At 35.1% G+C, this 12,196-nt stretch overlaps 1 protein-coding gene across 2 annotated transcripts in view; it reads left to right on the forward strand.

Moving 5' to 3' along the window:
- The window catches only part of RSRC1 (arginine and serine rich coiled-coil 1), a 427,216-nt gene that overhangs the window by 346,535 nt on the left and 68,485 nt on the right, over positions 1-12,196 (forward strand). For both annotated transcript variants that reach the window (XM_081570648.1, XM_081570649.1), the window contains exon 7: positions 3,292-3,360. In XM_081570648.1, coding sequence (XP_081426774.1) covers positions 3,292-3,360 — 69 coding nt within the window. The remainder of the gene's footprint in view (positions 1-3,291; positions 3,361-12,196) is intronic.

The following is a 12,196-nucleotide window of genomic DNA, read 5'->3' on the forward strand; positions in this document are numbered from 1 at the left end:
TTTTGAAATATCTATGTGGAGGTATTCAGGAAATAGTTGGGAAAAATGTTCTGATTGTCTAGAAAGAGGCCATAACTGGAATTATGAAAAACACATAGATTACATGTTAGACTACCTACAAGGCTGCGTAACAACAGAACTCCAAGAAATGAAAGGTGGGTAAAAGAGAGCAGCCAGAAAAGGCTGACAAAGAATTGTGAGAATTAGGAAAGCATTTTAATAAAGATGTGGTTGGTTAGCTGTTTAAAAAAAGATGGAGAGATGATGACAGGATAAAGCTGAAATAACCATTAGATTTTGGCTGTGATAGAGTTTGGGGGGGGACCATTACAAAAGCTTTGGGGCAAAAATCTAACAGGAACAAGAAAAGGCAGTAACTTGGTTGACAGAAGAGTAAATATTGTACAGGATTTGTGAGACTTGAATGTATTTATAGTCTGAGGATAGAGAAGAGTGAGTTTGAACCTTGAGAAGCAGAAAGAACCCTAAAGGATACAGAAAGGAATAGGTTCTAAAGCATAAGTGGATGGATTTACTTTTTGAAACAAGGCAAAAAAAGAGATAAGGAATGATGCACATAAAAGTTTACAGGTGAATGGGAGTGAAGCTGAGACAATATAAAGGAGTCAGGGGAGCTGGTGTGAGATTATTGGCACTTCCAGTGGAGAAAGCTTAGTAAATTGTGGGAAACAAGAACAGAAATCAGCTGTGGAAGCTGATTAAGAAGGAGCAACATGGAAGGATCCAGATAATTTCTAAATCATTATAGTCAATAACATTTATATACCATTTTGTAGGGAGCATATATGGCAAAACTAAAAATGCTCAGATGTGTTGGTAGCAGGTTAGCACAGCAACAAAGGAATCAGGGAAATGAGGGTGTTTATAAATGTGGAATTGAAATGATTATCTTGGAGTTCAGGTTGGGTAGGGAAGGAAGCAAAAAGAGGAGGGCACCGATAGCCTGGGGAGTTTGAAAGAGCCAAGGCATTGGAAGTTATATGCAAGGCTAGTGAAAGATATAAGTACTTTTGGTAAATGCTCTGCTGTAAAATCCAAAAGGACTGATCATTAGTTACAAGAATAGATTTTACCACTTAACCAGTTGTGTTCTTTGCTATCAAATTTTGTGGTACAGCTAATGATATTCCATACCCACCATCTGTAAAATGGGATTGCCACCTTTAGAGAATATTAGAAATTTCAGGATAAACTAAGTCATGTCTTGAATGACCATATATTCTTCCCTCTTCACATATAAACAATAATACCATAAAGCAGCGAGAAAGGAAAAAAATAATTTGGAATTACTTCCAAATTCCCTTAGTAATCGAGGAGGAATTTGATCTTAATGACTCAGTTTGAATAAATAAATTTTATTCAAGTGAATTCATTGATATCCTTCGTAGAGAACATACCTGTATTGATTATTGATAAAAAATTTTCAAATGTGTTTTTAATATTTTTCCATAATTCAAAGTTTTTCTTTAATTTATACACACAGACACATACTTGGGAATCTTGATTGACAACGTGAAGCTCAATTACATAAAGTATTTAACCACAGCACAACAGCCATTTGCAGTTTAAAGAAAACCATATAAAACAATATTCCAATGAATTGCCCAACAAATCAGTAAGAAAAGACAAACCAGCCTAGTGAAATAGATAAATCAGATTTAGGCAGGGTAGTTTATTGAATTTAAATTGTGCCCAGTTGGCCCAAGAGCTATATATAAGCAATCCATCTTACATTGTTAATGGAGGTTCTTGAAATCCACCTGATGTTTGCATTATTAAATTTCAGTCTAATGAGCTCTGCTAATACATATTGAAGATGGTTGTAAGGAGTAGAATGTGAATCTGAGTGGGATAATTTGAAAGAAACATAAGCTGAGCATTTTACATGACTCAAGGGGTATATCTACAATTACACATATAACCAAAATTGAATTTAAATGGAATTTCTATTATCCTTGTCCTTCTACCAGGGAGAATAAAGTGTAAATGAAGTAAAAGTCTTTAGAGTTACTGGTGGTTTGTTTTTATTATCTAATTTAATAGATTCTTGCAATGATACAGAGTGGCATAAAAGTTTTAATATTTCATGACTTTAAATGCAGTCTAAGTATGTATTAAAGCTTGTAAATGGAAACAGATGTCTGTGTAATTGGATATAGCACTTCACAACACCGTTATATAAGTTTTATATTTTAAGAAAGTGTCAGTGCTGACAGTGAAGAAAAATCAAACTTTTGAAGAAAAATAGTTAAGTACGTGCTGTGTATTTTCTTTAAATTACTCTTTTAAGCCAAGTTTTATACTTCAAAAGGATATGCTGATTTTGCATAGGAAAAATATATGCAGCAAAATATTGAAAAGTAAGTGTGTTTATTTTTTAAATCACTGTTTACATTGCTATTATCATTGTAATAAAGGCTCATCCAAAGTTTAATGATGGCACAGTTTGATTTCTTTTTCTTTTGACGAGGCAATACTTTTTTTAACTTAATATTTCATCAACTATAATGCTATTAGAGACTTATTTTCACTTAGTTCACTCATCAGGCAGTAAGTTGGCAATAAAGGAGAATCGCTCCTTTGAGACGTTAATGCTTTGGAATAAATGATGTGCTGGAACAGAAATTTAATTAATTTACAGAGTATATTGATAGTCCCTTGTTACTGTGCTGTATATTTTTAATCTTCTCTAACATCTGTAGTAAAGTGTTTGAAAACCCCTGCAGTTGAGCAACTAGTAGATAATTAAGTAATAAGGGAAGAGGTTTCTAGAGGGAAAAAGATTCTTTTTACCAAATGCTGTCATAACATGAATAAAGAACTGCTGCTATGATATGCAGTGAAAAAAGTAATACGCTACCTAATTTGATACTGTTTCAAAGATATAGCAAACTTCTTATATTTAAAATGTGGATTGTAGCTTAACTTTTCTCCAAAGTTTAAAACAGATGCATTTCACTGACAAGTCAGATGACTTTTAATGACCAACAGTTTTTTCCAGTTTTTGTGCCATCGTTAGACGTATGTTGCTTAAATTCATTTTCTTTTTGGTGCAGAGATTATGTTGAACTAAGCCTCAAAGATTCTAAATAAATATTGTAAATAATCTGAATAAAGATTGTAAAAGGTATATTTCAGATTTTCAGCCATTTTTTTCCTTCTGGCTACTGCACAAAAAATATGTAATGAATTTATTTCTCCTTCTCCCAGTATTTTCATTCACAATATAATCATAAAATAAACACAGACATTTTACTGTTTTTGTTTCAGCGAAAGCTGATGAAGCATTGAAAGCCAAAGAAAGAAATGAAGAAGAAGCAAAGAGAAGAAAGGAGGAAGGTAAAGAGTTGTATTCATTTTGTTTCAAAGCAGTCACAATGAAGAGTCACTATTTGGCGTGAGTCTCTTCATTCTCTGAATAAAGCATAAAACATCATTAAGTGCTTTTAGGGGGTACCTCCTGCTACTTTACGAACCTAAACTATGACACAATATTACACTATATTCAGTGTCTTGGACACTGATGTTTGCTAGCATAAGGTTAGTTTAGAAGCATCCTAGTGATAAGCATCTGAGGAAACGGGAGATACAAAAATCATACAGTGGAACTAGTGTTGGTTTCTTCCTTCTAACTTTTATCTTAAATTATCAAAATCAGTCATAAGAATGGATTGATATTATGGGTACATTTTGAAATATTTTACCAGTGATAAAGAAAAGTCTCCTTGCCAATAAGATTTTAAATAAAAATGCTGTTAAGATAGAACAATAAATTAGGAAATGTCAGAAATGTCAGTCATAATTCAGATTAAGAAATTCATTGTAATTTTTGTAGATTATTTCTTTAAATAACATTGAAGCCACCCCCTAAAAATATTACACACAGAAATCTAACACATTTTTATCTCCCCTAACAAATTGTGTTTATCCTTCAGTTTGCTGTGATGAATGTGAGTGAAAATTTTGCGTTTTTCATTCTCAGAGGCTTTATATATACTGTCGTAAATCGCAGTGCTTAAAGCAAGATCCAGGCAACTCTTTCTCAGTCAGTTAAGTTGATGATCCACTTGGACTGGTAATCTTATCACTCTGTCGGCTAATTAGCAGACTGTGAGCTTTCAAGGAGTTGAAGCCTGATACTGTGTTCCAAAATACTGTCTTTGAGTCAGTTCAGTTCAGTCGCTCAGTCGTGTCTGACTCTGCAATCCCATGAACCGCAGCACGCCAGGCCTCCCTGTCCATCTCCAACTCCCGGAGTCCACCCAAACCCATGTCCATTGAGTCGGCGATACCATCTAACCATTTCATCCTCTGTCTTCCCCTTCTCCTCCTGCCCTCAATCTTTCCCAGCTATTGTCTTTGAGTGCTATTGTCTAAATCTGAAAATTGAGAATTTTTCTGTAATGCCTTCCTTTTACTATGACAACCACAAAAAATTTACACCCCCAACTTAAAATTAGAAGCTGAGACCTTATAGAACGTAAAATGTTTTAGTATGATGATGTAGACTTCTTAAAAGCACCATTCCATCAGAACCAAGCCTTCAAAGCAGGGGGGGAAAAACCTGTAGATTCAAGTGACAGAACCCTACAAATAAGTAGATTCAAACTAAATGTGTATATAGAGTTCTTAGCTTGACTCCTGGAAGTCCTGACTTTATGCTCTTGTCCTAGATCAACTAATTTTATCGTATATTGAAAAAAATGAATAAATTCTGCTGGTAAAATTCCTCAGTAGAATTCTCTTCTTTTGGCTTTCTAAAATGCACATTTTGGTTTTGTTCATGGAAACAATCTGATTTCAGTTATGCTTATGGTCATACGTAGTACAAATAGATATAATACTAAATGTAAAATAGTCTAAGCAAATTGTAATATTTTAGTACTGCTGTGTTATGTGGTATTCTGATCAATGTAACTAATTAATGACATAATAGCCCTTATAAAACATTGTGGTGCTATAAATTACAAGTGTGGCACTTATTATAAACCAACACAGTAAATATATATTGTAATAGTTATTAGTCTAATTCCATTAATTCAAATCTTAATTGGAGTCATAACCAGTTGAAAGCAGATGACATTGATATGGTAACCACGGATATTGAAATTGCTGGGTGATTTATTGTTATGAAAAAATATATAATATGAATGCTTCCTCTAGTAACTGTTTCCTCTGGAATCTTTCAAGGAATTGAAGCCTGATAATGTGTTCCAAAATACTGCCTTTAAATGCTGAAAGAAACTTTTTAAAATTTCAGAGTCCCTTGTGTACTCGATGACAATCGATATTTCTAATAGTCTGTCCTTTTTTTTTTTCGTTAAATCAGCTCTAAACATCTTTTAAAAGATTTTTTTTACGAATATGCCAATGAAAATTTGCTGTATGATTCAGGGAATTCAAACCAGGGCTCTGTAACAACCTAGAGGGGTGGGATGAGGAGGGAGGTGGAAGAGATGTTTAAGAGGGAGGGAACATAGGTATACCTATGGCTGATTCATGTTGATGTATGGCAGAAACCAACACAATACTATAAAGCAATTATCCTTCAATTAAAAATAAATAAATTTAATTAAAAGAATTTAAGTAACTATAGATACTTGAAGGTAATATTGTAATTCTTTTGAAAATATTTTTTTACTTTGATTTTCACTGTCAGTTGACCTTGCACTTAGCCTTTCCCATTTCAATACCCGCGAATTGTTAGAAAAGCACCTCCCTCCATTCATAGCTGTTTTAATTTGTATCTTTCTAAGCCTGGCATTCTAACCAGAGTATAAATTCTAGGACTGTAGAGGATTTAGTATCCACAGTGCTGAACATGTAGTAGATACACAGTTTCTTAATTACTGCACAAATGAATGAATGACTAGTTTACCTTTTCTTCTTTTAAATCCATGCTTAAGTAACTTACCCTGAGCTTGAAGTTGACTCCAAATAACATCATGGAAAGTGTAATCTAACCCTGTTAGGTCTTTACTCTAAGACAGGACTTCACTCAGACTGTTTCTCTAAAGAGCTACAACTAATCAAAAAGATATCGATGAATTTAAAAATACTATCAATATTTGCTAGTATGGACTTGCCAAGTTTTTACCTGAGCTAACTGAATTTTCTGTGTATCCAAAAAAAATGTGGGAAAATTATTACCACAAATGTTGAAGAAAAATTCTACTGATAAGGCAACCTGTATGATGCTAATGTTAAAAGATTAAAGGTGTGTTTCATTCAGTATGTTTCCTTTGCCTGTATTTTGTGAATGAAAGTAAATTATTAGCCAGATTTTTGTTGTTGTTTGTTTCCATAAATTTTTTCTTGTGGGTTGTCTAGATACTTGAATACTATCAAGTTAAACTTCCCTGAAAACGATTAATGCATCAGCTACATTTATTTTATTTCATATAATTAGTGCAGCTGCAAATTGAAACCTGTATCTGTATGTGTGTATATTTCTGCATCTGAAAGAATAATAATCTTTTATTTCTAACCTATAAGCTGCTAATAATTCAGTCTATCACATCATTTATACAATTCATCCCTTAATTTCTCAGCATGCTGATATGTAGCACATGGTTGAAAGCATTCTTAAAATGTAGATAAATGTGATCCACCCAGCTCCCTTTATCCATTCTCTGTCATCTCAAAAATTAATTGTATTAGCATAGCAAGATCTGTGCCTTGCAAATACATTCTGACTATTATGCCGTCCTTTTCTTTGAGTGTTCTTAAATCAATATCATAATTATGTTTGCAAGTACTGTATCCAAGATGAAAGTCAGGCTACTCACCGAAACTTGTCCAGGGTAACTACTTTGTCTTCCACTCTTTAAACAGTGAGACCCCATTTAAACTGCCCTTTGTGGTCCTTACACAGCCCAGTTGATTTTCCATGTATTGAATATCACTGTGTATTTACATAAACTCTTTTTTTTTTTAACCATTTACTCTCCAACTCTTTCCATTTTTGTTGAATTATATAAAGGTTACATTACTTCATTCAGCAATAAACTTTGGCTTTATAGTTTCCTTCTTTAAAAATAAGCACTTTTTTTCTAATTCTGTATTATATTTTAGGAAAAATGAAATCTTTCAGTTCAGTTTTCCTTTTTATTCTTTTACCTAATAAATGTTTGACTTTCTTTTTCTCTCTCTGTGTTTGAAAATGTTTTGACTAATATATATTTAAAAATCATTTCAACTTTTCTCCTTTTGATTTCTTTCTGTATTATTGAATGCTTGAGTATAACTGCTCAGGTTTTCTGTGTTTTATCTTTAGTATGCACTTAAGGGTTCTAATTATGTTTTAAATCCATTTATAAGCATTATTGTTTTTCTGTGCATTTTGACTTCTAACATGAATTTCTTATTTATGGCATAAGTATGAGTGCATGCACACTCAGTCCCTTCAGTCATGTCCAACTCCTTGCGACCCAATGGACTGTACCCCACCAGGTTCCTCTGTCCATGGGATTCTCCAGACAAGAATGCTAGAGTGGTTTGCCATGCCCTTCTCCAAGGGAGCTTCCCAGTCCAGAGATTGAACCCACGTCTCTTACGTCTCCTGTATTGCAGGCAGGTTCTTTACCCACTGAGCCAACTGGGAGGCCTGGCATAAGTATATTGATTTTTAAATTGCACCTCCTGCCCCACCTCCTTGTGTTTATTCAAAATAACTCTATCCATTTATTAGCTTTCTACTTAAAATATTTTTTTAGTTGAAAATGTTAGGCAACCCATTCTAAATTATTTGTGGAAATGGTAGATAGTGATAATACAAACATAATATTAAGTAATTCAAGTGAAGACTTAGAAGAATCTTCAATTCTCATTTGTTTAAGTTGAAATCCATCAAACCTTTTCCATGTCTACTTGACAAAAAGAAAAATAAATTAGCCTTAATTTCTTCTTTTATGTTATTGTTAATCCTTTAGCAAAGCTAGGGGTAAAAAGTATTAATAATGCAAAAGAAAAAAGGGGATGCCAGGCAATGTTCATATACTTTACATATTTTAATCTCTTGATCCTTAGGAACTCTGTGAGGTTTGTGCTATTATCCCCGTAATATAGGGAGGATAGGAAACTAAGGCTTAATAACTTGCTCTATAGCTAGTAAGTAGTGAAAACAGTGCACAAACCCATTCCCCCTCTTTAAACATCCTGCATCCTTACAATCAGTGTTCAAATATAGTATGATTTAAATTGCTCGCTCTCTATCCTTTGCCTTCTTCTCTGGATCTCATCCTCTAACTCTTAAGTGCTTGTTTACTGTTTTTTGTATATCCTCAGATAGATCTGTACCCATTTTATGTTGCCTCATTTGGGTTTCTGGGACCCCAGAAGGTGAAGTTCTCCAGTTAGAGGCACGTTTTGTCAAGGCATCTGTGTACTTTTCCCATAGTCTCTGCCTGCTTTTCTCCCCAGTGACTGGCTGGTCAGTAGAAGACACTCATTTGTCAAGTCCACACCATCCTTCAGAGCCTGGACCCAGAGCCAAACCTCCTCCTTCTCAGAGGTCCTGGCTCCCCCATGCTTTGAGGTCCCTAGCACAAAGCACACTTGGTACCATATCTGGCCACATCCCAAGAGAGAACTGTTACAATCCCTCTTTCCCTCCACTGTGGCTCCTTGCCTAAGACCAGAGAAGATAAATGTTTGGGGTTCTGAGGCACCCTTTATTCCTTCTGGACACCCATTATAAGAAGGTTGGAGTGAAGTTAGAAGGGTTAGCAGGCACAAGGGTATCATTTAGCAGTCAGTGTTTATACAGTTGGCATGTTTACATAAGTAGGTTAGATGGAAATAAGGGTTGTCCTTTCTAGCCCTCTCCTGAATTGGCTGCACATTGAAATAATACACAGTATGATTTTCTTCTTAGGTGCAAAGAAGAATTTGAAAGTTTACCACCCCTACCCCCGTCTTACTTTATTAGATAGTTCCATTCCAAGATTTTAAATATTCCTTTAGGAAATTTGTACTCTCATGTATCAGATTTAATAATTCTACATATTTCATAATGTAGTTTTTATATATCTGTATAGCGTTTTAACACACTAGCTGTAATGTTAGAGAACTGCTTTCTTTAAGAGGAAGATTAATCTGCTTAGCTAGGATCCATTGCTTTTATTCCATATTTTTATCCCTCAAGTTCTTATTTAGTCTAAAACTCACTCAAGAACAAACAGTCTGTTACTTAGCCTAGCTAGCCATCTGTCTTTATTTCCCTCAGCAGTGATTTGTCCTTTATTGTCCACTTCATTCCTTGTCTGCAAGAACTGGATTATTAAATATTTTTAACCTTTCTTTTGCATATAGTTTTATCTGTCATGTTTACATGACATCAGCTATTTATTCCTCAGTTTTGACATGTCCAATAAATGTGTGGGGAGAAGGAAATGGCACCCCACTCCAGTATTCTTGCCTGGAGAATCCCATGGACGGAGGAGCCTGGTAGGCTGCAGTCCATGGGGTCGCTAAGGGTCGGACACAACTGAGCGACTTCACTTTCATGCATTGGAGAAGGAAATGGCAACCCACTCCAGTGTTCTTGCCTGGAGAATCCCAGGGACAGGGGAGCCTGGTGGGCTACCGTCTATGGGGTCACACAGAGTCGGACACGACTGAAGCGACTTAGCAGCAGCAGCAGCAGCAATAAATGTGTGATGTGTGCTAGTTCATTTTTAACTAAATTTTTAATGGTGCAAAGGGTCCTTCCTTATAGCTCACTAATAATGTTTGTGCTTCATATGCACAGCTGTACTCTGTACAGGCTTGGAAGCCAATCTAGATAACATTTTACTTATTTTCAGTAAGGTGTTCGTGTATACTAATGCAGATCCACTGATACCTATTTAACCATTTTTAGACCTCTAATGAATGACCATCATGTGTTTGCTTACCAATTTAAATATTTTCTCTGCTCTACACACACAAATTTCAAGACCAAATGAAAGCTACAGCTTTCTTTTCAACCAGCTATTTCCACTATAAATTAAACATTAGAAACCCGACATACATATTGAATGTCCACAGGTGTGTAGTCTGGAAGAAACCTGCAGAAGCCATTGCAATATAAGGAGTCAATTATACTGTAGTGGAAAGAGCCCCATCTTTTTGTAGCTGAAGTAAGAGAATGAGGTTCAGAGTCCTAGCCTTGCCATTTACTTGTTCTGTGACTGAGTCTCTTAACTTCACTGTGACTCTAAAGTGGAAAGATAATAAAAATCTATCTAGAACTGTTATAAATAGAAATGCATAAAGTGTTTAAAACATTTCATAACTCCATGGGACTGTATAAATATAAATTTTCATTACTCAGAACTGCAATACAAAGAGTATCATTCTTTTATTATTCATTTTTTTATACCTTTTATCAATTTAAAAAATACACTGGCTGTCTGGTAGATGCTGGGTACTGTTTAAACCATATGAAGAGAGCAGTGAAAAAAGAAATTGAGGCCCCTACATTGAAAGAGCTCACACTGTAGAGGAGGAAGACACAAACATGAGAGCAATGAAATACAGTGAATTCAAATAAGGATAGTAATGTTTTCTCATCCTCTGTATGATCTTAAGTGGTCCCTTTAAGCCCACTTTCCCTGTCTGTTAATGATGAAAAAATAAATAAGAATGATAATCTCTCTACCATCTAAGGATGTGGTTGTGATACAGTAGATATGAAACCATTTCATAGACATTATAAAATGGTAGTAATTGCTCTTTTAGTATTAATTTTTAAAATACTTTAACTAGCTCTCTTCAGTGATCCATAAGTGAAAAAAGGAAATCACAATGGAAAATATAAGACCACATATCAAGATTTATGGGATAAAGATGATGTGGTAGGATGAGCTTATTTGAACTCACCTTCTTCTGAGAACACAGAAAATCTAGTCAAAATATTAAAAGATATGTTTGAAGGCATGAGAGAGAGGCTAGAGGAGAAGCATGGGTCCCTCTTTAAAGAAAATAATGTGAGCACAATAGTTGGAGCTAGTTTTCCCCTAGAAATTATTCCAGTAGTAGCATTCTTAAAAAGGTGATGTCAATTCTTATAAAGGTCACTGAAAAGCTAAGAATCTGAGCAGAGCTTTTGAGAGCTTCATGAAGCTATAGAGACAAAATCTAGAGTTCAGAACCCATCAGGGAAGGGAAGACTCTGATAAAACCACCAGGCTTTGGGTTGGGATTTTAATAGATTATTCCCTAAAAATAAGGATGAACCAGAAATGTCAGGCACCCATGGGGGCTGAAGGCCAGTTCTGAATCATCTCAATTCCTGATTGAATTAAGATGAGTAAAGGTTGCCAGTGCCCCTAGCTAATTACCAAACCATATATAAACCTTTTCTGGAAGAAGGTAGCATTAGCCTAATCCTAAAATTATCTTTACAATTGTTTCTATGTGACATCCATTAAGAATCACCAGGCATATGAGAAAACAAGACAAGGTGAAGAACAATGAGAAACAAGAGGACAGAGAAAGCAGTCAGTAGGGACAGATTTATGGAGGATCAAGATAATTGAGTTGTTGATGCAAATTTTAACATTACTCTGCTTAATATATTCATGGATATAAAAGATGATACTGAGAATTTTAGGTGAGAAATGGAAACTAAAAAAGTAAAAGGAAAGTATAAACTGAAAAATACATTAATTGAAATCAAGAATTTAATGAAGACTTAAGCTTCATCTAGGCAGAGAAGAAAAAATGAATTAAAGAACTGGAAGATAGATTAGAAGAAAAACATCTCGGACGAACACTGTTTATTATGTCTCCAGAACTTATTTGTCTACTAGTTGCAAGATTGTACCCTTATAACATCTCCCAACCCAAGCCCCTTGTAACTACTATTTTTAAGAGTTTTGCTTTTTGGGGTCTTCCTTGGTGGCTCAGTGGATAAGAATCCACCTGCCAATGCAAGGGATGTGGGTTTGATCCCTGATTTGGGAAGATTCCACATGCTGCAGAGCAACTAAGCCTGTGCACTACAATTACTGAGCCTGAGCTCTAGAGCCTAAAAGCTGTGACTACTGAACACACATGCTGCAACTACTGAAGCCTGTGCACCTACAGCCTGTGCTCCACAACAAGAGAAGCCACTACAATGAGGGGCTCAGACACTGCAACTAAAGAGTAACCACTACTTGCTGCAACTAGAGAAAGCCCATGCAAAGCA

The sequence above is a fragment of the Giraffa tippelskirchi genome, chromosome 2 (genome assembly GCF_054371585.1).
Source record: "Giraffa tippelskirchi isolate mGirTip1 chromosome 2, T2T-mGirTip1v1.2.pri, whole genome shotgun sequence".
NCBI lineage: Eukaryota > Metazoa > Chordata > Mammalia > Artiodactyla > Giraffidae > Giraffa > Giraffa tippelskirchi.